Source organism: Peromyscus californicus, unplaced genomic scaffold (genome assembly GCF_007827085.1).
Source record: "Peromyscus californicus insignis strain IS unplaced genomic scaffold, ASM782708v3 Scaffold_18__1_contigs__length_77618521, whole genome shotgun sequence".
Lineage (NCBI taxonomy): Eukaryota > Metazoa > Chordata > Mammalia > Rodentia > Cricetidae > Peromyscus > Peromyscus californicus.
Genome location: NW_026294480.1, coordinates 52,045,996 through 52,072,830, shown reverse-complemented (window position 1 = coordinate 52,072,830; position 26,835 = coordinate 52,045,996). Strand labels below are relative to the sequence as shown.

Below are 26,835 nucleotides of genomic sequence, written 5' to 3'. Positions count from 1 at the left end.
ACACTCTTACCTAGCTACTAAACTTGGAGTTGACACAATGCTACTTTGCCTAATGACCAAAGCAGGGCCTATAGTCAGACATCAGTGGGATACGGAGAAAGGGGCCATGAATATTTCTGAACAATAATTTTATCTTTCATAGAGTAAGTCCCCTCATTTTTATGTTTGGTAGAGTTTCTATTATGAATGGGACCACCTTATTCTTGTCTTCTAAATGTTGTCTAGAGTTGTCAGATTTGGTATTTTATTTGTGGATAAACTTTGACAAATCCACATTTTAAATAATAAGACTGTTTGGATTTTAACATTTTTTTCTTTAAGTTTAATATTGTGTGATTCTGTGGGTATTTAATAGTTTATCTTATTTTCAAATCTATATTCTGGGTAGTATCTGCTATTTTGAAGCCTTTTTTATTCTTTTGTTTTGTTTGAGACAGGGTCTTACTGTGTAGACCTGGAACTTGATGTGTAGACCAGGCTGGCCTCGAACACACAGAGCTCTGTCTGCCTCTTCCTCCAGAGTACTGGAGTTAACAGCATGTGCCACAGGAGGCCAGGCTCTTTTTCCATTCCTGATGTTCTTTAGCATCATCTTTTCTGTTGTGTTTTTGCTAGTTCTGCTACAGGTTTTTCTTTTCATTTTCAATGGTCTCTGGGTTGATGTGATACTTAAAATGGAATTCTTCTTCCTTCATTTTAAGAATTTTCTTATTTTTCTGATATCCTTACATGTTGGTTTTTAGTATTTAGGGACTTCTTTAATTATTTTTTTGGGGGGGAGATAAAGAGCATTTCCACTTTTCATTCTTCCTCCAGGTGGCCAGCCAATTATTTCAGCCTAATTATTCCACAGTTCTTTGCCTCTGTAATCTCTCACACCACTTTTAGCCTATACTAAATTCCCAATTATATGTTTTTCCTTTGATTTGGATGTCTTCCTGTATTTGCACCGCATCATCCAATGCCTCTTGGTTCCTGTTACATGCACCATCTAGTATAGTTGGTAGGGGAGCGTCAGAATTTTTTGGAGTTGAATTTATTTCGGGCCTTCAGTTTAAACCGTTTCTATCCCCATAAATAAAACTGTCATCTTCTTTGAAAGCCAGTGAGGGCAAAAAAAGCATCCCTTGTGAAACTATTGAGCAGCAGCTTCTTTCATAGATCCAGAGTCCTTGGACTCTGGATAGATGGGAGTGGACCAGTATCTTCTGTTCACCTCCTAAGCTCTGCATCGCGCTGGGCCAGGGGGCTTGTGTAGCTGGTTCTCATGGAGTCTGTGACTCCTGGGGTGGTACCCACTGATGCCTGCTGATACCAGGCTGTGACCTTGGGTTCTAAAGGGCCAGATCTCCAAAGACTGAGACTTCTGGGAATCAGAGTTGGGCTTATGAGGCCAGGCTGCCCTCCAGGTGCAGAGACTCTGTCTTTTGTGGGTTGCAGAGGCTTCTCTGGGCTCCGATGAAGGGAGAGTTCACACTTCTTTGTAGTTAGTAGCTATGAATTCGCTCACTTGGTTTCCTCTATGGAAACTTATTTGGCTACAGTGTCTCCAGAGCCAACCAACGCGGAAGTACAAAGAGTAGGACTGCATCACTTTGCTGTGCCTAAACTGCCTCCATCCTGAGTTGTCCAGAACATCTCTGGGCTGTAGTGCCGATGGGAAGGCTGGCTCAGAGGGGGATGGGCACCGACAGCACACCAGGAGTAATTCCCCTCATCCATCATATTGACAGCCCTTGGATTTCTCATCCCATGAGAACAGGGAGGGGCGTGGCCATCACCGAATGGTCCCTACTTATCTGGCATTTTAAAGCAATCTGCATTTGATGCAAAATGAAGTAGATGCCACCGAAGTTGCTCATGGCTGTTCTCACTGCAGCGGGAAGCTGATCACCTGTCCCACAAGGTTGACGGGTGGCACAGACTGGCACTGGGCTTACGACCATGGTTTGAGCACCATCAACACAGCAAGCTTTTCATTAAGAGCGACAGATTGGAAACCTGTTAATCAGAGCAAATAAAAGCATGGTCTTTGATCAGGTAGAACTCTTTTTTAGTTGCCTGTCTCAGGGTCTTCGATCAAGTTTGTCAGTTGGGAAACTCATGGTTAGATCATTGTATCATTTTTCATTTTAAAAAATTACGGTTTAGCTACTTCCTATTATAATATAGTAAATTCCAATAGGAGATTGTGAGAATTTTCTTTAAAAGGAAGGCTGAAAATCATGTAGATGTATAGTCATTTGGGGCCTCTTTTCCTTAAGTACAGGATTTCCCTTATCATTTTGTGGGCTTTGTTACCCTGTGATAGCGAACACATACTTTCTCATTACTCGCATCCCTTGTTTTCCCCAAGATGCCAGTCAGGGGCTGAGTTTCATATCGCCTTATTTTCTTGCCTGTGTGGTTTTAATTCTTCCCCGTGGCTTTCACTCTAACCTCGTTTTCCTTTTCTATAGTTCATAACTCTGGAAGTCCAGTGGTTTCCAGAGGTGCTAACCCTCGGTCCCCGGTGACATGTCTCACCACGGCTGCCCATCTTCCTCTGTTCTTCATGAAAACAAAACAAAAGCTCATCCATTTGACTTCTTTCTCATTCTCCGTTCCCCATTTTCCTCTTCCAGGGCAGTTTGCGTTCATGCATTCATGGGAGTGGTGGGCTTCTTACTGTTTCTTCAAGCAGGGCAAAAATCATCTTGAAAGAATGCCATCCTCAGGCTGAGGTCTGCCACTTCCACCCCCCCTCCCCTGTTAGCTACAATGCTATCAAAGCTACATCCTTAGGTATCTCTAGATGGCAGCATCTACCTCACTCTGCCTAGAGGCAACATAAGGAAAGCAGAGCTTTCCCCCCTGGCCCTTTCTTTTGTTTCTAGGTCCATTTTCCACTATGCAGACAATCTCCAAGGGGGCTATCCATCCCTTCCCGGGTGTCCCTGTCCGTGTCTTTAATTTGCCAAGCCAGAGCTGGGAGTCTTTTTCAGTTATCTTCGGTCCAGGGGAGCTTTATTGTGAAAAGCAGCGCTTTAAAGTGTAGTCTGAGGGTTTGGCCTGGTGATTTTCAAAGGACTGCTTGCTGCGGCTTGTGCACAGTGCTTCTGGAGCGACACAGTGGCTGAGATGGCAGCGTGGTCTGTCCCCGAGCCACATCCAGTGCTGGCTACTTAGGCCCTGTAGGGTATGCAGCTGTTTATTATTTCTTGAGCATCTCCACTTAAAACTGATGGGGGCTATGCATTTGCGCGCGCGCGCGCGCGTTTGTGTGTGTGTGTGTGTGTGTGTGTGTGTGTGTGTGTGTGTGTAAAATGTTATACAAATGTATGAAAATGCCACAATGAAGTCCACTATTAAGTCTAACTAATACATACTAATAAAAATATAAACTGATATCAAATATCTCTAGCCACAAATAAAATAATCAAGTATATATTTTGGCTTAGAAAGATGTGGGGGTACTTGCCTGGCATCCTAGCACTTGGAAGGTGGAGGCCGGAGAATCCAAAGTTTAAGGTCATCCTTCACTACATAGGGAATCTGAAACCAGCCTGAGATACTTAAGACTCTATCTCAAAATAAAATAAAAGTAAGTAAATCAAGTGTATAAGAATGTTCATCTCTTTAAGTACTGTTTATTTTGTTGCAGTATTTGTACTAGATAACTCGTTTCTTTATTTGCACATTCATTAATTTATTCGTTCATTGGGTGTAGAAGATCAAACCCAGGGTCTTGAGCTTGTCGGTCAAGCTTTAACACTGGACTGTATCTCGAGTCCTTTCATCTGTTCAGGATGCCTGTGCCCCAAGGAAACATCACACTCCTAGAAGCCTGACTTTATCTTTCTTTGCTGTGAGACCCAGGCTATGCATGGGAAAGTGCTGGTGCCCTCCCTCACGTCACAGCTGTCTGGTCTTCACTTGGTGTCTCCTACTGTCTCACAAACACACATCTCATAGTATTGAAGCAAATGCCTTTTGTGCCTTCAAATGTGTGAGCCAGTGGGATAGTATTCTTTTGATTTAAACACGGAGTGTCTCTGTGGGCACCACTATTCTAGATATGTGGCCATGCCCTGGATCAGCCTTTTCTCTTCTTCTGTGGAATTGAAACCCAAGCAAAAGAGATGAGCCAGACTCTTAATTCTAAGAAGCACTTTGTGTGTGTGTGTGTGTGTGTGTGTGTGTGTGTGTGTGTGTGTGTGTGTAGATATAGATAGATAAAGATAAATGTTTTTAATTGAAATAGAATTGCATCACTTCCCCCTCTTTCTTCCCTCTGGCCCCTTCCAGTTACTCTCTCTTGAACCTCTCCCATGCCTTCCCACTCTCAAGTTGAAAGCCTCTTTTTTTATATTATGCTTGTTACTCACTCACATTTATGTGTGTATGCATAAATATATAAAAATAGAACCTTCTGAGTCTATTTCGAATGGCTGTGTGTATATGGTATCAAGGCTGACCACTCTACATTGGACCACAAATAAATGCAGGGCTCATCCCTGGCAGAGGCTAATTCTCCCTCTTCTAGCAGTCAGGAGTTGCCTCTAGTTCTTTGACTTCCCAGGAAACTTTCCCCTTTCCACATTAACATGTCCATTGATATTACTATTGTCCCAATCTTATTTGTATAGCTATTTCTAGGTAAGACTGTTTCACGGTAGACTTCCTGGTATTCTGGCTCTTATAATCCGCCCCCCTTTTTCTGATGCTCCCTGAGCCATAGATGCAAGAGCTATGATACCGATCTGTTTGGACTGAGGTCCCCACAATCCTCTGATCTCTGCATTGTGTCTATTTGTGGTTTTCTGTGACAGTCTCCAATTGCTATGAAGAGACGGTTCTCCATTGAGGGCTGGTAGCTACATTCATCTGTGGGTATAAGGTTAAATTTTAAATGCAGTAGAGAATTCTTCTGGTCTAGCAAGGTGGCAGTAGTGGATTCTTTTCTAAGGTTCATGTCTCACTAGCCCTGGGAAGCTGACTAGGTTTCTACTAGCAGGCAGGATTTCCCTCCTGTGGAGTCCAATTAGACAGCTGCTGGTTGCCACTAATCCACTAATGCGGGTGCCACTTACTGAACCTTTATGCATATAAAGTTATTGTCATATTTCATAGGTGTGATGGTTGGGTAGGACTGTTTATTTGCTTCCCTCCCTTGGCAGCGTGCATAATATTTTCTGGAACCATGAAGGCTAGACCACAGTATAAAGAGGCTTTCAGGTCAAATCCAACTTGAGCCCGAACCTTTCAGGCTGTGTGGCCTAAGTGTGTGCTGTCTTTAAGAATGGGAGGGGGGACATCCTTCACCCCTGAGAGGCAACCAGGGGCCACATCTATAATCTATATTGTTTGAGGAGTCACTTGGACTACCCTGCCCAACCCTTTGTAAGGAGGTTTCTTGTGTCTGGCACTGTGGTTTTTGTTAATCTGTGGTTCTTGTGGGAGACATGGTCAGCCCAAGTAGCTGAACTTCTTTTGAGACACACATACATGGACATATATGTATATACACACACAAACACACACACATACATATGATATACATACATGCATACATATGTGTGTATATGTGTACATGTATACACGTGTGTATACACATACACTTTGATGTGTATAATATTAGGGAAATATAGAACGGTATAATTCCTTGTGGCTTTATCCAACAGCCTTGGTTACTTGTCCCTCGTCCCTCCTTCTGCTGTATTGACCACTTTTCCCATCTGCGGCGGCGGCCCTCACCCTGCTCTTCTGTTGCCCACCGCACATCACCCGTGTGTCCTGTGTCCTCTCCACAAGTCTCCCTGACACACCTATCGTCTCTTTGTACATTCCTCATTTCTGCGGTTACTCTGTCCCCTCACGTCTGAGGGTGAGGACCGAGGAGCCGCAGATGGGAGAGAGCACGCAGGGTTTGCCTTTCTTGGCCTGGGCTACCTCACTCAGTACCATATTTTCTAGGTCTGTCCACCTACCTGCAAATGTAGTGACTTCATTTTTCTAAGAAGCGCTTCGGTGCATTGTTAGGAGCTGTGCAGGATGAGAAGTTATATATCTGTGGTGAAGAATATTTTTTAATGAGACCCTGAATTTTCCCCAAATTGAGGGTTTTTTTTTTCACTCACTGCAAACTCACTAAACTGCTTCTGTGCCAGCATCTCAAAGTGATGACCCCTTCACTCCACATTTCTTTTATTGATTCCTTTTTCATCATTTGAAACTGAAGTGCCGCCCACAAAGTGTATGTATAGACTAAGAGATGCCTTTGAACTTGGAGGTGAGACTTGCAGTTGATCTTAAAGAGAGCACCCTGAGTTGGCTTTCAGACACTTCCCCAGACCATAGTCAGCAGACACGCCCTCGCCACCTGTCACCTTTCTCCCAAACAGCAGGGGGAGCCTTTGTTCCTATGGAAACACCATTCCCTGGATTGGTGACCAGTCCCCAGGGTCTGGGTTCCCAAGCTACAGCTTTGAAACCTTGTGATCGTGACTCGTGTGGTGTAAGCCTGTGTGGGAGCCATGACTTTTAGTGGAAGTGGGATTGTGTTCGTTGCTAATGCAAGTTGTCAGGAGTGACCCTGATACCAGACAGACTTGGGCTTGTAGTTATGATTGGCAGTTGATCTGCAGCCTCCTAGGGTCCTCATGTGAGAGTCAGTCTCTTTGGGAGAAGACGGGGAAGTACCACCATTTTGTTGCTGTGACTCCTCCTTGCTGCTGATTTACATTTGAACAGTAATTTGTTTTTAATACGGGGATGTATGAACAAGAGACTGCAGTGCTCCTATTCCTATTGACCTTTTGATAAAAAGTAATAAAAATACAATGTGAGAAATTCCAAGAATACTGAAGGGTCAAAAAGAAAAAGCAATCGACTTATCCCCTCAACCTTCTCCTCACAGGTATCATTGCTGTTCATTTCTTGTTGTTTGGTCCAGAAAAACAACAACAACAAAAACAAAAACCGCACATGACCGATAAGGTTCATTCATTCACTCATTCATTCATTCATTCTGTGTGTAGGTATGTGCCAGTGAGTATAGGTGCCCCTGGGGGAGGCCAGCTGTGTTAGATCTCCTGGAGCTGGATTACAGACGTTGTAAGCAATCCACTGTGGATGCTGGGAACAGAACTTGGGTCCTCTGCAAGAACTCTCCTCCTCTGAACCATCTCTGCAACCCCTAATTCTAATGTTTCAGTACCGTGTTTTCCTCTTTTCCTTTCTGTCTAAATCGGAAGCTCATTCAGAGTAGCAGGTACAGTTCTACAGTGTCCTTTTGAATACCAGCATGATATGCCTTCAAATCGCCAGCCAGCCAGCTGCCAGTGGTTTGGACTCTAAAACCATAGCTTTGAAGCCTTATGGTTGTGACTTATCTTGTGTCTGATGTGAGACTCTGTGGGAAATACTTCTTTTTAGTTGGAATGTGAGTGAGTGTCGGTGAGGTAAGTCTTCTCCCAGGTTTTAGTTGGAATACCTTAGTATGTTCTGGGTTGTATTGACTCAGACTAGAAAACACGCAGGGTTCTCTCTGGTCTCGTACAAGGGTTTGTTCCTCACTTGCCTCCAGTTTTGGTTGGCCATGCTCTGCTCCACACAGTCATTCAGAAACTCAGGCTGACAGAGGAGCTATCAACTTTGTGTCACTGTGTGGGTCATGATGGTCTTTGTGTTGGGGTATCCAGAAGATGAATGGGGAATATAAAAGTCAGGTCTATGGGTCAGATCATAAGGATTGGTACATGTTGATCAGATCTTATTGTCTAAGCACATCCGAGGGCACAGGGGCCTAAGAAATGTGTCCTACACAGAAATAACAGGAAATGAGTTTGATGAATAAATAAGTGGCCGGTTGCCGTGGTCAAAGACACGAATCTGAGTGACATCCAAACACGAGATGTCTGCAGACTTGGTGCCCTGGGGTCTGCTTACCTTCTCTTTTACAATTGCTAGTGTTGTGTCTGGAAGGGGTACTCTCCCCTGAATGACATTTCCTTCTGTACTTTTCCTCTCCAAATGCAGAGTTCTGTGGTGATTGTGGTAGGAGACCAGCCATATACAGAGGTCTTCATATAAATGTGTGGCTGAGCCTGAGGAGGGAAGGGAGGGAGCTGACTAGGTGGAGAGGCTTTCTGCTGATGACCCTGGACCCTGCTGTACAAGCATCGGTTATGGCACTTTCACTCTTACTCCGAAGAAGGTCCGAGGGCCTGTCCCCTCGGCTGCTCTGTATATCACTGTTTTCAGGAATAATATTGCTGGGGCCTTTCCAGGTGGTGGCTTTCTGGACTCGAGGAGGGCCAAGTCTGTGCAAGTCCTGGCCAGAGGCCCAGAGAATCTGCCAGACTTTGGGACTTGTGTTGGCCTCTCTGAGCTACCACCTGGGCTCCTGCATGGTTGGTCCCTGAGCTTTAGAGAGAGATGTCAGTAACGCTCCGCTGCTCTTGGCTCTGCTGCAACGGAATCTCAGCCTGGCTGTGGCACCGGATAAATGGCTTATGGACACATGCAGCTTATTCGTTTAAGAATTAGTGACGATTATATATCACCCTACATCAGTACTCTGACTTTTGTTTTTCAATAACACCATTGGGAGTGAAAAACTTTGAAACTGCCTATATTCTTGATCCATGGATGTGTTTTCAACTGGAGAAATAAATGCCTAAGAGACAAGCTAACCTAAAACATAAAACTTTGCAGAAATGATCCTGGAAACTTTGGAAAATAAGTCCTTTGTCTTTTGCACACACACACACACACACACACACACACACACACACACACACATACCCCTCTGTGCCACTCCTTGGGTTTAGTCAGATAAATTGGATGTGTTTCAGAGCTTGGGAAAGCCATAGAGTGTTCCTAATGTCTTGATAGAAAATCTAATACATCCAGATAGGTTAACATCTGTTATCTTAAGCATTTTAGTGGCTGGTCATGTCAGAAAATGTAATCTGGTGAGCATCATGATTCAGCCATCTGTTGGGTCTCATTGTAGTCAGTTGTATGTACAGGGGCAAGCAAGTGCGGACTAAAAGGAGCCTGACAGATCCGAGACTCCCAAGTGATGGAGGCACTGCCCGTTCTTTAAGTAATGGTACCTGCCAGGTTTTTGGACACTTCCCTCAGGAAGGAGAAAAGGTATTGAGAAGATAGCTGTGAATGTGGCGGGGCCTGACAGAGGGACCTGGTGGCTTTAGGAATCAATACTGCAGTGTGTATCTCAGCTATAATTTATCAGAGCATCTCAATGTGCTGGGCAGAGGAGTTCATGGCTACCGTGATTTACAAAGGAAGCAATTGGTGGCTGGCTTGTAAACTTGACCTTTTATCTACTGTCCGGGGCCTTGGTTGGGCCAGGAAGCCTAGAACAGCGACCTGCATCATGAAAGGCTGCCGGGAGAGCAGTGGGTACGGTGTGTAAGATGGCACAATGCATAAAGCACGTGCTACCAAGCCTGAGGACATGAGTTCAATGTCTGGGACTCAGGTGGGGGAAGGAGAGATTGACTGCAAGTTGGCCTTTGACCAGACATGCGTGAGAACACACTCACAATTAACATAATAATAATAACAATGCCTTTCTTTTAAGTCTGATACAGCCAATTGGAACTGTGTGGTCTTACGTATTAGAATACCATGGCTTAGGTGTTCTTACCACAGAGCCAGTGGATACTGAGCTGATAGCTGGGCACTCCGGGTCAGGGACACAGTCGCTGCACGATGTGTTACTAAACATTGATATTCTCCTGTTCTTTGTGAAGAGATGGGAAATGTCTGTTTCCTACTGTATTGAGGTTGAACCTAAGACAGTTCCTGCAGGTTAGGTAAGTCTCTTTCTCTGAGCTGCCTTCACATCCCTCTTTTTATGTAGGTATTTATTTTTTCTGAGACAGGGTCTTAGTAAGTTCCTAGACTAAAACTGTGATCTTTCTCCTCAGCATCCTGTATCATTGGGATTGTAGAGCTTGCCACCAGGCCACGCTTTTTTGTAAAAGCCATTCCATTACTGGAATGGGACCAAACTGACAGAAGATTAGACCTAAGCAGGCATGGTAGCTCATGCCTGTCATGCTAACAGTTGGGTGATAGGAACAGGGAGATCAGGAGTTTAAGGCCATCATCAGCCACACAGCAGGCTGGTGGCCAGCCTGGGCCACTGTGACCCTGTCACAACAGTAAACACCTTAAGAGATGGTTTGTGAAATGCAGAACTTGCATATATATTTTCAACAGAGCCTGCTTGAGTTTGTTAAAGAGTTAGTTATCTTGCAAAGCCTTGCACCACCATAGGTAAGAAGTCTTTGGTCAGATCTTTGCTTTTAAGTCCTCAGAAGATGAACAGCATAAGTTATACAGAGGAATACAGAAATGTTTGCAACACAGGAGTCAAGTCAGGCCTTTGAAAAGAGGGGGATGAAGGAGGGTAGGAGGGGGATTCTGAGATCTTGCCTTGGATGGTTTGCTGTGGAGGGCAGCTTTTCTGTGTTGCCCTCAAGTGGAGCTCCAAAGGCCGTCTGCTGTGGAATTTATTGACCACGCTTGGCTGCTTCCTGGTCCTCCCTCCAGGCCCTGCCTTTGCTGTTCTCTCATCTTTCTCTCATGGTAAAGAAGTAAGTGCATCTGGACAGAGTTAGGGCCGGTGAGGCATGGCGAGGGCTAAGCTGAAGCATCTCCGGATGAAGGGCTGGAAGTGCCTGATGCAAAGCTCGGAAATGGAAGGAGGCTGGAGTTCAGCTGGGACAGGCATGGTCGAAGAAGCATTTCCTGGAGACTTTACGTATTTATTTATTTATTTATTTATTTTTGATGTTTGAAGGTTTTTTTTTTTTTTTTTTGAAGTCCTAAAGGACTATTCTAGGATATCTCTCAGTATATATTTATTGAGCTTTTAGCACCTTGTGGGGGAACTTTTTATCTCAAGATGTTTTATAAAGTTGAAAAACTATTTCTGTTTAGAATGTATTTTCTCAAGTATCTATAGTGTTACAGAGAAACGTATACAATTGGTGGATATCTGGGGGGAAATTCTATTCTTATATTCTGTAGATTTGGAAAAATCAGAGGCACTAAAATGTTGGACGTGAAAACAGGCAAATGTGTTTCCCTTAAGGAAACTAAGAGACATCAAAGGAAGCAATTAATTAGTGTGTCTTCCCAAGGGCACGGAGGGGTGTGGGGAAGAACTGGGGACAGATTTCATTTGCTCAGGTGCCCTTCTCATGTGCTGTGTGTGCTCCCCCCCCCCCCCCCGCCTTCCTCTCTCTCACTCTGTCTCTTTATCCTTGAGTGTGTGTACGCACACACACTCACAAAGGCCAGAGGTTGACATCTGTGTCTTTCTCAGTCACTGTCTGCCCTAGTGTTTGAGGCAGGGTCTCTCTCTGAACCTGGAGTTAGCTGGCCCGCAAGGTCCTAGGATTGCAGATGTGAGTTATGTGCCTGAGGATGTGAACTCAGCTTCTCATGCCTGCACAGTAAGTCCTTTACAGACTGAGCTGTCCCCCAGACTCTGTCTTGTACTATTTATGCCATTTTCCCCACTAAGGGAAAGGCAGGTAAAGAAGGGAGTTTCTTTTAGTCCTGCTGCTGAACCTTGCAGCTCTCTTCTGTTATTTCTGCTTCTAAATTACCAAAGTAAAAGACATAGGAGATCAGTGCTTAAGTATGCCTTTTATGACACTGTTAATTTGAGCAGTGTGGCTCAGTGTTAGAACTCCTTCCTTGCCTGTACCAAACCCTGATACACACACATCTTAAATCCATCTAGCCAACTAAACAAACAACCTCTGCTAATTGAGTAGCACTGGGGGGTGTGGTGGGGTGTAAATATTTCACCCATTGGTAAGAAATGAGTAGTCGGGGGTCTGAACATTGCTTTCTCATAGCTTGAAACAAAACTGAGTTCATGATATACAATGTTTAGAAGGAATGCCAGTCACACACACACACACACACACACACACACACACACACACACACACACACAATCTGATGATCTGATGGGCAGATAAATAAGCACTGAATACCCTACTCTTGCATGGCTTCCGGAAGAGAGTGTTTTGTTGGAAGGTGAGCACTAGAAGATTCTGAGAGGGTCTTAATTTGCCCTCGTGGCCTGTTACCACTGTAAATAAATCTCCACATCTGATCCCAGACCCATGGGTTAAGATGGGTATTACAGGGGCAATTTTACAGTGACAGACAGTGGTGTTTGCCTGTCACACTTTACCATCTCATCTCTCCTGGAACCTCAGACAAAATGATTCCCAGAGAGATACCTGATCTACAAACAAATTATGCAATCATGGAACCTGTTCCTGACAGTCTGGCACCTCACTGATGTTATAGCCCTTGGGAAAAGCAAAGAAGTGATTACTATATCTCAATGTTATGAGGTTTGTGCGCCATAAGTAGGAAAAGAGGTGAGTTAAGTCACTTCTGTCCTGATTTCAAGATCTATGCCCTCTTGAGGGTCTTTCAGGACCTGGAAGATATTTTCACCTCTGCTCATCTCCGTTAACTCATTTAGCCAAGAGTTTTTAAAAGCTGGGGGAGAGAAGAGCCACAGCGAAGTCAACCAGTGCAGTTACTCCTCTTGTCCACAAGGTGGCACATCGGCAAATGATCTCTGCGGTGGATCCAGCCAAACTGTTGATTTCTCTTTCAAAGGATGCATCCATAATGGATGTGAAAGAAAGGTGTACCCTGTCCACAGGGTGACTCACCAAGGCACTGTGACTCACACACCCTCTGCGGAGAAACAGAGCGCACGAAACTATTCATTTGAAAGTGAATGGATAATCCGAGATTAAAATGCTTTATGACGTCACGTGGAGATTTTCCCCACAGGCGTTGGCTTCAGAGCTCTGCTGCAAAGGAGACACTTTGTTCCTCTTGATAGTATTTTGAGCTTTAGGGAATAATGTGTGGACAATGCTTTTGTATCCTCAGTGTCCATATTTGAATTATGGCTGAAAGACGGTATACACTTGAGCTGGAGAAATTTCTTCCAGTAACTTAAAAGGAATTAGTAGAACATGTGAGGCATACGCTTTTTGTTTGTTTGTTTATTTTTGTTTTTTGTGAAGGAGTAGACTTCATGTTATGGGATGCATCATCAATAACTCATTGCATGCATAACTAAATACCACAGCTAAATGAATCACTCCATGCCGAGAGTGTATTAGTTGTGGTTTTTATATAAAAATGGCCAAAGGTGCTTCGTTAGAAGTAAGCAGAGGCAGTAGATATTTACATTTCTTCAGGCAGGTATCCCTTCTGAAAATGAAATAGTAAAATTAGTGATGTGTGCTCTGAAACTTGTGCTTCAGACCAAATAAGGGTTTTTTCTTTTTTCCCTAGTGTGTATTCTAGTTAAATTTTACATTTCATTATATTTTTCCCAGAAAGAAACCTGTATTTTTCTTGACGATTCAGGGTAAAGAATCTACCGTAGAAGCCGATTTAATCTGTTAGTTTTATCTGCAGGTAAAACAGCCAAGATAGCCACATCCTGTTGTGTCCTGTTTTCTGCAAAGGACAGTTAAAGAATACAATTAACAGGCGGCTCACAGACGTCCTTACCCGCGTCTCAAGAGGAGAGCCGTGACAGGCTTTCAAGGTTGTCAGGTGAGGTATGAAATTGTCACCAGAGTTTGGTGGCATTGGAGAGACCCAGAGAAAGGAAAGATGAAGGATCCTGTTTACTTTTAATAATCGAGCTATGTAGTGTGGGTAGGAAGGTCAAAGAGGGTAGGGCGGCCCCACTCTGGTGACCTTGGGTCTTAGAGGAAGAGCATTCCGAGAGAACCTTGCCTTCCTGTGGCAATGCTAGTCTTTCCTAAAAGGCGATTAAAGCCACGTTCTTCTGTGGCTGCAGGACCCCCTGCTTCTCTTCCTTTCTGCTTCCCTCAACCACCCCCCTCTTCCTGCCCTTCTCTCAACTTTTCTCTTCATTCCCGGAGAAGGGGATTGAGAGAGAGTAGTGAACTAAATCTGTAGGAGTATAAAAAGTAGAAGAAAGTTACCCTTTCCAAATTTAGATAGCAGGAAAAGGGCAGAGTATGTGAGATTTAGTTCTGTGGCCCTTATAAATATCCAAGTTCATGGTGACCTGTAGTTAGAGAGAATGACCCATTGTGTCCCAGCTACTGTCATGTTTTATACCTACCCTCCTTTTGGTCTGCTGTTCTCCTGGCCTGACATGCTTCCAGAACCTCCTTCCTGCCCACATCCTCTCTGCCTCAGCAAGAATTTCTACTTCTTTTTCCTATGGTTCCTGACATATCTACACTCTGTACTATCCTGGGGACTGTCAGAAACTCCTAATGCCTGGTCCTGCCCTAGAAGATGGTGATTCCTTTGTCCTAGGTATGGCCTCAACTTTTCAGATTTATGAAAGATGTTTCAGTGGTTCTAATATACAGGTAAGTCTGGGAATCAGGGGTGTTGACTGTATTGACCTCCAATGCCAAGACCTTCCTTGCTCTCAGGCTGCTCTTCCAACATGCTAACTTCTTCAGACATCAGCAGCACACCGCCTCGCTGCATTGTCCTGTCTCTCTCTGTTCATTTCCTCTCTTCTGTTTATTTATTCATGTGTCCTAGAACCAGAGTCCGAGTCTTTTCCCTTCCCTGTTCTCAAAGTCCATCGTGCTATCTGATGCTTAGTGATTGGTTTCTGAATTGAGGGGATAAAAAATACTAATACTGCGATTTCAACAAATCGATTCATTCACTTCTGACTTAGGAATAGATAGATACTTCTCCTTTACTTGAAGAGCACAGATTCCCTAATCTCCCGTCTTTCCTTAAAGCAATGATAAGTACATAAAATTAAAGAGGAATATGGTGTTGAGCCGAGTGGTATTAGTTTGAGTCACAAAAGCCAGCTTTAGATAAGGGGTCCAGGAGGGCTAAGCTTGGACTCAATAAAGATCAAGGAATTGAATGGAAAATGCTGTAGATCTCTAGCAGTCATTCCTCAATGCTTTACCTGGAGAATATTAATTTGCCTAATTGATGATAATCTGGCCAATTTATTGTAGCATTAAAAATGCAAATCAGTTACCATATCAAAATATTCACTTGTGTGCCTGAGACATTTTACATTTTATTTTATTTTATTAGGTGATAATGGGAGGCATAATTGTTAATGTTTGATTCTGGCAAAATACGATTAGTTTCTGTGAAACACATTGTGCATTAATGATATCATTAAGATTAATGAATATAAATGAATGAGCTGGGGATTTCAAATAGAACATAGTGACTTTGTATCAGTGAGTAAAACTAGAGAGATAGATTCCTTGATCTTTAAGGACAGTGTGTTAGCACTCCTCCCAAATTTATGGATACACTAGAGAGAAAATAAATGTAAGAAATTAAAGTGCCCACCCCAGTAATTAAATTTTTTTAAACATTTGTTGTCATTATTTGAGAAGATCTTTGTGAATTGACTAAAGAAAGCTACCCTTTAGTTTAATTTTAAGAACAGTTTCTAAAAGGACTTTTAATATGAATTTCTAGGTCCTGTATATCAAAAAGTACATTCATATTTTAGTATATTAAAAATAAAGGTCATAAATCATTGCTCCTTGAAAATAGATGTGGCTTAATTGCATCCTTATATACTGTAGATGTTTACAATAGACATCTTTCTTAACTTTTAAAAAATCACAACTTTTAAAACATTTTAAAAACCTATACAAGTGTTTGTTTTCCTTGAGCTGAAAAGAGTGAGACCCCTCCTCGGGGTCTCCGGCAGAGCCAAGGATGAAGTGGACAGTACCACCCCACAGGGTATTTTCCACAGCGATGACCGTGTTTACAGTGTAGAGACATACTAACAATGAAAACCAGAGCTGACTTGGCCGTGTTCTGCTCACTTAGGATTTAAACACTGTGCTTTCTCCATCTTCTCCATGACAAGATGGATTTACATGTTATGTCCCTAGGTGGTCTTCTTGTGACTTCTTCTTCCAGACAGGGTCGCACCTGAGGCTGGCTTCTTCCTCTCTCCGCACCAGTGTGTGTGTGGCCTTGCATATATTTGGTTTTCCTTTTGTTTGTACGACTGCTTGAGAGTTTTACAGGGCAATTTTTTGCCCTTGAGTGGCCTTTGTTATCCTAGTGGGTGAAAGGGAAAAGTGGAGGAGGACAAAGGCATCATTTCGGAGTCAGTTTGCTGCATGGACCCTGGTCATGGCTAGAAGAACCTGGATTTTCCCTGGTAACTGTCCTCTTTTTTTTTTTTTTTTACTGTTTTCATGACCTTGGCTTTTCTTCGACCCTCTTTGTCTCACTTTCCACATTGGTAAATTGAACCAGTTTCTTCCCTTTCCAGCAGCATGCAGGAAGCCGCCAATGAGGATTGATGAGGTAGAATCCGGAGCCCATTTTGTGTCTCTTCAAAGAGTTCATTTAGGTGATGAACTGGGAGACAGAGCTAATGTGGTGGAGAAGTGGGGTACACAGTGCTCACTGGGCAACATGATATAGTCCCAAAGAAGACTTGTCTTTCGGCTGCAAACTGGTTGTCAGGGGAAAACCCTGTTCCTACTAGCATCTGAATTGGATGACATGTTCGTGCAGTTTGAAAGGAAGTCCAAGAAAGCGTGAGATATGGTGGAATGAGGAAGAAGATCCAGTGGGGAGCTTCTAAACTTTTGTATTCTTGCCTGAAAAAAAAATCCTAGATTAAATGTGTGTCTGTCTGTATACATCTGAGTGTGTATGTGTGTGTGTGGGTATGTGTGTGTGTGTGTGCACGTACTTATGCATGAAATATGTGTGTGAGTGTATGTGCCACACCACATGGATGGATGGATGTCAGAGTACAACTTTGTGGGATTGCTTCTCTTTCTACCCTTTGGTGGATGGTAGAGAGTCAACACAGGTTACCTGGTTTGTATGGCAAGCACCTTTACCCACTGGACCATCTTACCAAACCACTTGGCTTTTAAATTCAAAGGTAAAAAAACAAAACAAAACAAAAATTTTCAATTTTTTTTCTGTATATTTAATTTTTTCACACTTTGATATTTTCCAAGAAGTTCAGCTAGGTAGCAGTTCATTGAACTTACAATTTAGCATCTTGTCACTATAGCATTAAAAAATAAAATAAAATAGATATGGGGCTGGAGAGATTGCTCAGTGGTTGAGTGCTCTTCCAGAGGACCCAGTTTCAGTTCCCAGCACCCATATCTGGTGGCTCAAATTACCTCTAACTCTAGATCCAGAGGATCTGATGTCCCTGGCCTCTGCAGGTACCAGCACTTGTACATATACCCACCTATACACAGACATATACACATATACATAATAAGTTGAATATATATACCCTGACAGTGCTTTTATAATCTCTGCATCAACAAATCTACTCTGATAGATATACTGTTCAGAAGTTTAAAAACAACACAGCCTTTATATTTTATCTCTTGGTCTGCCTTATTAATAGTGGTCATTTTAGGAATATCTGTTTTTATCAGCGTGGTAAAGTACTTAGTTGATTCATGCACCCTTAGAATCAGTATCGTATCAACATCGGAGGGTGTAAAGTTTGTGTGGTTGATAGGTATTTCACAGTGACACCACACCCCCATTCCCATTATATATTAATATGAAACATGGAGTTTTGATGAGTACCAGTTCATAGTCCCACTGTTGGCTGTGCATCATTTAGAGATGTAGGGGCATAATTGAAAAAATATATTGGTGCTCTTTCCAATTGTCAGATCTTCATAAATGTCGTATGAAAAAAAATGAAGTTGTATTACCCAGTTTTATTAGAAATGCTACATTTTGTTGGATTCGTGTGTTCGCAAAGTAGAGAATATTTTCCTGCTGTGATTGATGTTAGGGCATTTATGAGGATAGTCTGCTATATTTCATATGTATATGAGGGTGTCATTGTTAAAATGTTCAAAAGAAAATTATGTATGTGATTTATATTTTATTATTTCCTCCTAGGATGTAATTTTTTCAATCCCGTGATTCCTATCATGTTGTCAGTAGTGATTTGATGGCTAATATGCCAGAAATAATTAGATAAAAAATGATGATGCAGATGTCAAGACAATGTAGCTTTCTTGTGAAAAGCCTTAAGCAAAATCATGCATGTTTCATAGTAGGAATCACAGGTTGCATACATTGGAGCAGTCTTCAGATTGCAGGCCGGATAGAAAGGGAGTTCAGTGGTAGAAGTGTGGGCTGCAGCATGTTTCATAGACATATGCTTGCTACTGACCCCACCTGCAGTTTGAGCTAAATTAAATGTATTTTAGACTCTGGGAGTAAATGCGACTCTGGGAGTTTTGTCAGTGGGAAGGTGTTAGGTCCTCACATTCTGTTTGAGTGAGGCAGATTATGCCAGACTCTGGAAGGCTAGAAGGCACCCTATCCTTTGTTTGAGTCTTCTTGATGGATTCCAAATCATTTTGGGGAGCAGATTCATATGCTATGCTTGGTGTGTGTGTGTGTGTGTGTGTGTGTGTGTGTGTGTGTGTGTGTGTGTGTGTGTGACTTGTGGTTCCCCTGCTCGTCCCTGAGTGGAATCTGCTGGAACTTTAGATAGAGTGGATCCATTTGTAGGGCTCTGTTCACTTCTGAGTATCGATGACACTGGCAGTTAATGCCTGGTTCATTTGACTGTTCTTTTGATAAGTGGCGAATATTCCCAGGGATTCAACACTGGTAGCATTCATATCACCATAACTCAGTATGCATTTTGGGCAGTAATAAGTGTGAGTGTCTAACTTTGTTAAGAGAGTGATCCGCTCTCCTCATAGAGTAACATTAGAGTGTGCCTCAAGGTGTGCACACTCCATCCCCCCAGTGTTTCCTACTGTTCACTTTCCCACAGGTAAGAGGAAGACCATGGCATGAGCTAATGGGATGCCTTGGTGGCCCACTCCTACCCCCAAGTGGATTCCTAGACAGAATTGAAGAGTCTGGAAGCCAGGACTGCGGCTCAAGAAGAGCCTTGAGAAGCAGATGCTCTGTGAGCTGATCATGAGTGGAAGGAAGAAGTGTGAATCCTGCTTGTATGCTACTTGGGAAGGCCGAGACTTCCCACACAGGGCTGGGTTGGGCTTCCCCTGAGGACACGGGTGCTAGTGTCCACATTTCCCATCAGGTCACTTCTCCTCCTTTTCCTCTTGCCCAAGACCATAATACCTTGACGCCTGAGAAAGGGAAGCTCCAGGGAGTGGGTATTTGCCACACAGCCTGTAGGCTTGTTCATGCAGAGCCTAGATAGGGCTGGCCGGCTGGCTACGCAGGGCAGCTTCTGGAAAACCAAGTGGCGTAACGTCACAACTGGGATTTCCCCTCTTCTTCCCAGCACTGCTCAGAGCAGAACAGCCTTACTCTGAGTCATTTGCTGAAAAGGAAAGGGAGATTTAAGGAGCGTTCTCCTGTGGGTAAATTCCCAAAAAAGTTACTGGACTAGGAAATAAAGAGCTGCCAGTGCTGTCCCATCCCCGGGACATATGCTGTGCCGGGCACAGCAGCTGAGGGAATGCCCTTGGCTTTGTGTAGGTAGTGTGATTGTGACTAAGTGCTGGTTGTGTTGAGAGGTATGCGGTTGTGAAGTCAGAGACCCAAGGGTTGCTCAGACTGAGAGGAGACCCAGAGCCACTCCCCTGAGCTTGTCTCTAGATGTTCTCTCTCTTCCTCTGCCAGTCCTGCTCAGGGGCTTCTGTTCCTCCTCCAAGGCTCCTTTTCTCTTAGACACCCAGGCCACCTAGGGATCACTTGGGATTCCGTGTCCTTGCTGGTATGTTCTGATCACTGATCTCCTCTGGGGCTAAAGGATCCAGTTGCCTTTCACAGCTCTGTCTTACTTTTCCGGAAAACTCTTTCCCTCCCCGGCTTAAAAACTGTGGAGGAGGAGAGGATGGAGGTGGGGATGCAGACTCCAGCCCCATCTGAGTTGGTGGCTCGATTCTGCCTTTCCTTGGCTGTATGATCTAAGGAGGTTACAAAACCTCTGTGAGTACCACTTTACTCATCTATAGTGTGTGTGTGTGTGTGTGTGTGTGTGTGTGTGTGTGTGTGTGTGTGTGTGTGTGTGTTGGGGGGGGGCTTGCCTGATTTGTAGGGCTGCTGCAAGGATTACCTGAAGTAACTGACTGGCACATAGTAGCTCATCAATAAATGTCAACCATTATTATTTATAAGTAAAAAGAGTGCAAGTAAAATATAAAAACTAAGAAAGAATTGAAATACAAGCACAGACATATGCATTTGAACAAAGTTCATGGCCATGCTCCTACTACTATTCAAGGTTCTCTGTCCCATTCAGAGTGACACAGGGGCATGATCGTTACCACAGTAGATCTTTGTATGCCTTCTCATGAATGATCTTCTCCTTCGTGTCCCATATTACCCATAACTTTTTAATTAAAAAGGCAGCAAACACATTCATTGGCTACCAGTAGGGCTTTTATGAATGGAAAACACGATTACTGGTTTAATGGGGAATGGATTCATTTGGCAATATTGACTTCCCTGGGGAATGAACAGATAAGACATTGAAGCCTCCTCTCTCTTTTAAGTACCTCACAGGATATGATGCTTGGGATATTTTTGGTTATCTGTATCCCTAGTTGAGAAGTACCTGGTCACCACCACACTTAGGCATGAACACATTTGGGAGCATCCCCTGAAAGCTAGGATGAATGAAAGCTTACAGAGCACTCTTTAAGCTCTGAGGGGTAGGGTGGGGCTGGGGGGGGCAGTCAACACACTGGCACTCCTCTGTCTTTGTGCTCCTGGCTCAAGTAGAAAGTAGGAGGGAGAATCAGCATTCTTTGTGTGTGTTTGTGTGGGGGGGTGAGACCCTCCCCCCTCCCCCAACACTGGGCCTCTAGGTATACAGATATTCAGAAGCCAAGGCTCAGTTTGCATGGAGGGGTAGATGGAGCCAGTGGAGTGGAGTATAGAGAGTAGGTCTGGAAGCCTCGCACATCTTTGTTTTAAAGATGCATTCAAACAAACCCAGCGAGCATTCAACTGCCAGAGGATGGATACAATCCAAAGCAACCTTGACTCAGGGTAACCAACATAGATCTACTGAAGACAGATTTCCAAATACATCATAGACAGACACCTCACAGGAGACAGACCTGAATCCTTAGGCCATGTGTCAACACTGTGCCCATGGCTACAAATCTCCATTGCCTTCTTTGTGAAGAGCATCCAAATGCGCCTTTTCCTGGTTGGAATTTCGAGATGTTGAGCTGCAATAATTATTGAAATACGATGTTGACCTTTGTTGTGGTGACCAAGGATTTTGAGTGTCTCATGAGGTAAATGATGCCAATAATAGACGAGTTTGTGATGCATCCATATAAATACTTTTAAATCAAGTATTACAAAGACTCTTGATTTTGCATGACAAAGCCCACTGGGTTTTCTTTCTTTTTTTTTTTTTTTGGTTTTTCGAGACAGGGTTTCTCTGAGTAGCTTTGCGCCTTTCCTGGAACTCACTTGGTAGCCCAGGCTGGCCTCGAACTCACAGAGATCCGCCTGCCTCTGCCTCCCGAGTGCTGGGATTAAAGGCGTGCGCCACCACCGCCCGGCTTTCTTATTTGAACACAATCGTTAAGGTGATGCAGACTGAGGTTCGTGCTTTGTGAAGTAACTCTCAGTATTGTGAACGTGTTCTGCAAAGGTATAAAATCAAAGGGAAAAAAATGAGTTTATTAATGGAAATTAGTCTGGATCCCAATTATTACCTGTGAATGGTGTCCTCATTTGAGGTTTTTATTGCGTTTTAACACATGGCTTATCTTGATGAGAAAATATATAGGAAAGGGTAAATGTAGCAATTTCCCTTCACTATTCCCTCCGCCAAGCCATTATTGCCTGATGTTATTTTTCAGCAGCCTTTCATTTTTGTCCCAAATGTTTTTGCCTCTGGCTTGTTTTGTTTCTTTAAAATGTATGTGTATCACTTCTCAAAGTGATTCATTTTGACAGGTAATCGATATTTTTTCATACTAGATTTGATGGTTATAATCTTCATCTTAGACTTAGTTAAGGGTGGAATGCTAACCTAGATTTTTATCTCAAAATATCCCGTTGTTAAGAGACAGACTTTTTGTCCTCAGCCACAGTCCTTTTAATCCTGTGCATCAGGCAGATCTACCTTCAAGGTGCCTGCTGCCTGGGCTCTGCTTATCGGGGACACACATCAGCTGACATCATGACAGGGTGCCCTCGGAGCATCTTCTGGTAGTACTTCCAACTAGCTTCCACCACTGGCCACAGAAAAAGACACTTCTGACCACCACCCCGTCAGAAACTGTGATCTTTAATTACAGAGCAAAAGTGTTTTCCATTTTTCTCTTTAGTGGGAGCTTTGGTCCTTCCACCAGACTTTACTTTTTCTAGAAGTACCAGCATGCTGAAGATCATAGTCTTCAAAGCCAAAGTGTATATAAGAGGCATGATTGTGTGTGGTGGGGGTCTTGTGAGGAGGCTCAGCGGGTAAAGATGCTTGCGTCCAAGCCTGTGGACCTGAGTTCAATCCCCCGAATCGACACAGTAGAAGGAGAGAAGCCATCAAAAGTCTTCTGCTCTCTGTGCTTGCACTGTGGCATGCACAAATAAATGCAATAGTTTGTTAAGTGGAAGAACCATGATTGGCTTTTGCTTTTGAAAGTTGAGCTTTTTGGTTTTTTTTTTTTTTAAAAAAGTGTTTCTCTCCTCAAACCAGTACGCCTTCCTTCTTAGTCTATGGGCAGAGAGCAAGGACTTTGAAAGGCATAGATAGCAGCTGTCCTGCCGCCCAGGCTTTGTCTATGAGGGCTCTTGTAATTCAGGGAGATTTGGGTGCTTCTTTGAGGACTGCTTGAAAGTGAATGGGCCACTGGTACTGCTTCTGGGGTTGCCATTGAAAAGGCCTCCTGGTCTTCATTTTCCAGGAAGAGCTCAAAGTGCTGGTGTGGGGAGGAGGCAGGGAGAACTGGAGCTGTTTCCCCGGGCACCTTCACAAGCCTGTTTTGCTGTCTTTAACTTGGACTTTTCTCTCTCTACTGGAAAGAAAGAAAGAACAGACTATTTTTACACCTTCAATTTTAAACATGAGTTTACAGCTTTAAATGAATCTTTTTCAAACCGTGGCTTATGCTCAAGTTTATTGGTGTGATTTTGATTTGTGCGATGACTGGTTTTGTGTGCCCCCCCCCCCACTTCTTGTATTGGTGGCATCATTTCTCTACATATAAGTGAGAGCTAAAAACTCTCCGGGGCTTTCTGCCTTAAGTGGTATCAGATGAACACCTCTAAGTGGAGAACACTCTGACACCCTTGTCGGCTGAGCCCCTGCGAGGGGACATCCGACGGGACTTCTTTGGTGTGTCTGAAGATATATGCAAGAACTGGCAATGGAAAATGCAATCAGTTTTGCTCAGTGCTTAGATTCATAAATCCCAGAGCTATTTTTAATGACATAATCTAATCAATTGATAGCAAGGCTACCAGCATGCTGACAGCCCGGAAGTAGCAAAAAGTGAAGCAGGGGCGTCGGTAAGAACCCACCAGATATTGCTTTCTCCCTCCTCCTCCACCACCATTTAGAAATCTCTTGATCTCTGGACTGGGTAGAAATGCAAGAATTGCTGATACTTTAAATAATTGTGTGGCTGCTTTCCTGTGGTTTTCCAGAAGACAAATCTGTAAATGCACAGAGTGACTGAGGAGGTGGGTCTCAGACATCCCGCTGAGTGCCTGTCTCCCCGAGGACCAAACAATTCCCCAATTTAAATATCTTTAGAGTAGACACAGGAGGAATCATTTATTATAAATTGATAGTATCGTATATTGTTACTCCTGTGCCATGCCCGTAATGAAAACCTAATATCCATCTCGTAGTTGCTCTGAATTGCAATAAGATGGGGTGAGGGGAGTAAACAAGCCGAAACAAACTGTGAAATTGCACATGATGGAAATCCCCCCTCCCCACCCCCCCACCCCCAGCAGCTCTAAGACTCTGAATAGGTTAATATTCCGGCTAATGACAGGTCTTAGCATTTCTTCCTCCTTTTTACATGTTGGTCAGGTATCATCAGAACTAAGTTCTGGTTAAAGAAATTAAAACCTGCTCTCCGTGTGTCTTAGGGCTGGGGACTGACCCGGAGAGATGTTTGTGTAAAGGAATGGAGATCCGGGTGGGGTGGGGGTGTTCCTTAGAGACTGGCTGGGGAGCAGCCGCGCCCTGAGCTCTCGCGTTTGGTTTCAGGCAGCAGCTTATTTATTTATTTTTTTTTCTGCTACATTTTATTTTCTTTGATACCGGTTGAAAAGACGAGCGCCAGGTGTGGTGGTGCCGCTGGACTGACCAGCTGTGCTGCCCCGGTTTTTTGTTCGTTTGTTTGTTTGGTGTTTTTTTTTTTTTTTTCTTCATCATCTTCCCAATCAGCGGCTGCTTTGACAGAGGTGTAAGTCAGCGTTGATTTACTTAGCCACTTTGACCTCGGAAGGGGCTTGACCCAAAGCGGCTCTGAAAGCCATTTACCTGCTTGCCTGGAATAATACCACCAGTCAGCACTTGGAAGAACAAAACAGGGATCCCACGATGATTTCCAGACTGATAGCGAGAGCTCCTCTGCCTGCTGGGGAAATACATTAGGTGCCCGTCGGAGCCCACTTGCTGCGCTCTCCCTGCGAACTGCGAGCATCCGTGATCTCCGAAGTTGGTGGAGTGAATAACTAAGCGGGGACCAGCTGACTTCAGGCTCCAATCAGCTAGAGCGTGATGTAAGTGTTTAGCAGCTGCAAGGCTCTGAATTAGCGTGGCCAAGTAGAGGTAGTACAGCATGGCCAGACTGTGGCGACAGGCTCAGAGAAAGCAAAGAGGGAGATGGATGAGTCCAGCATTCTGAGGCGGAGAGGGCTCCAGGTAGGCGAACCTTCCATTCTTGACATGCAGCCTTGTCAGTGGCCAGCCATTGAGGATTTCAAAGTTCCTCTGTCATTCCTGTACTGGGCATGGCTATGTGCTCAGTTCTTAATATCTACTTGGCACTGAGGTCTGCAGGGGCTCTAGTTCCAGGACTGACACATGACGGGGTTCAGTGAGGGAGGGTCTTTTGTCAGAGACAATAGACAGGACTTTTAGTTCGACACTTTGGTACGGATGTTCAGGAATAGTTCAGTCTTGGCTGCTGGTGACAGCTGATAAGCAGCTCGGGCGTTTTATCAAGTGTCAGAGAAGTCTGTGGCAGAAGCAACTCTGTCTAGTTCTGGGAACACAGGACTCAGTTTTGCACCAGGGTCACCTCCTCCTGGTGGCATCTGTGTGGCTGCTGGGCCGTTTGTCTGCAGCTGTTAAGCGCCTACCTGTCGGTGAAATGAAAGTTTCTGCTGGCAACTGGGTCAAAGTTGTCTGCGATTAAGAGGCTGGGAAAGATGTGTGTTTCCTGCCTTGCTTTTTCCATGTCCAAGTTTGTCTAAATTACCCTGTCTCTTAGTGTGTAAGTGTATGCCAAGTGAAAACTTAGCAAATATAAAAACTTAAAAGGGAAAAAAAATAACACGTCTGCTTGGCAGTTGTTGGGTTTAAGGGAAGCCACAGCTTAAATGTGTTCAAAATTAGTATGTTTACCTCCTGATGGCTCCCTTTCCTGTGTAAAAGTGTTATTTCCCCCCCTTTAGGGAAGACTCTAACCGTCATTGAACTCTTATTCATTGTTTTTGAAATTAAGAAAATACGGCTGCTTGAGGGTCCGGATTAGACACCATGTTTAGAAAGGCTTCCTCACTGACCTTTTGAGTCTCCGGATGCTGCCAGTTACTAGCACTGACATTCTTTACATTGAGTTAACATTAGAGTGTTGTGGGCAAGCCAAAGGATTATTTGTGGGTAAACAAAAGAGGGATTGAAGACATTTGGGGTTCAAAGCTGTCTATTGTTCCAGACCTAAGTAAACAGATGACCTCCTTGGAGAGTCCTGTGGTCATTGTTTGTGAATGTACAGTGTAGTTAGTCACTGCTGTGGGTTTCCTTCCCTTTGTTTTCTTCAACCCCATAAAGTTCTGGGAAGGCCCAGCTGTTTGTCTGTCTTCCGGCCCTCTTCAGAGTCACTGGTTAAATATGGAAAGGCTCTTTGTTAAAAACAGTGATATGCTATTGAACTTCCAGCAGTGCCGATTATTATTAATTGATAGCAATTTGCCAGTGTTTTCTTCCCTGGAGTTCACTTTAGATGGTTTTAAGATACACTTCTGAGAAGTAATTTTTTGTAGTTTTTTTTTTTTAATTCTGTAATGTTGCATTATAACATTGTCCTAAGAGATGGTTGGAAGCTGGGGTGCTTTGCAGGGCTGTGGGTTTCATTGACTTTTAATGTTAGACACAGAGGAGTCATTTTTGGGAATTTAAAGTACTAGAGCTGTGCCTTTCTAAAAAGATGTATAACAAAGGAACTTTACTTGCTAATGGGGTATTAGAATGCTAGATCTTGGTTGTAGTGAGCCTGCTCTTGGGATACCTGATGTCCTCTAGTGTACCCTGGCTCAAGAGCATCTACTTTCTATTATGAGTGACAAGCTGAGTCTTCACATTATGAGAAATAACATCGTGGAAGTGTCTAAAAGTTCTCCCGTTGCCAAAGCTTGTTTGCTTCACTCGCCTTGTATACAAGGGCAATTAGTGTTTTAAAAAGCTGTCACACACGCACACACACACACACACAGAGCAGCTGTTTCAAGAAATTCCAGTGTAAGTAAGGAACACAATAAGAAAGTCCACATTTGCATTACAACAGATGTTACTGTAGAATTTGTAAGAGCAACGCCACCTAGTGAGATTAACCTTCAGTTCAT

At 43.7% G+C, this 26,835-nt stretch overlaps 1 protein-coding gene across 9 annotated transcripts in view; it reads left to right on the top strand.

Annotated features, from left to right (window-relative positions):
* The window catches only part of Mast4 (microtubule associated serine/threonine kinase family member 4), a 590,473-nt gene that overhangs the window by 214,486 nt on the left and 349,152 nt on the right, over nucleotides 1-26,835 (top strand). The window contains exon 1 of one of the 9 annotated variants that reach the window (XM_052743389.1): nucleotides 24,810-24,910. The exons of 6 other annotated variants lie outside the window; for them this stretch is intronic. In XM_052743389.1, coding sequence (XP_052599349.1) covers nucleotides 24,872-24,910 — 39 coding nt within the window. In that variant the 5' untranslated portion in view covers nucleotides 24,810-24,871. Of the gene's footprint in view, nucleotides 1-24,809; nucleotides 24,911-26,835 lie in introns of those variants that run through there. 2 more of the 9 variants (XM_052743384.1, XM_052743386.1) reach the window with 2 other exon arrangements.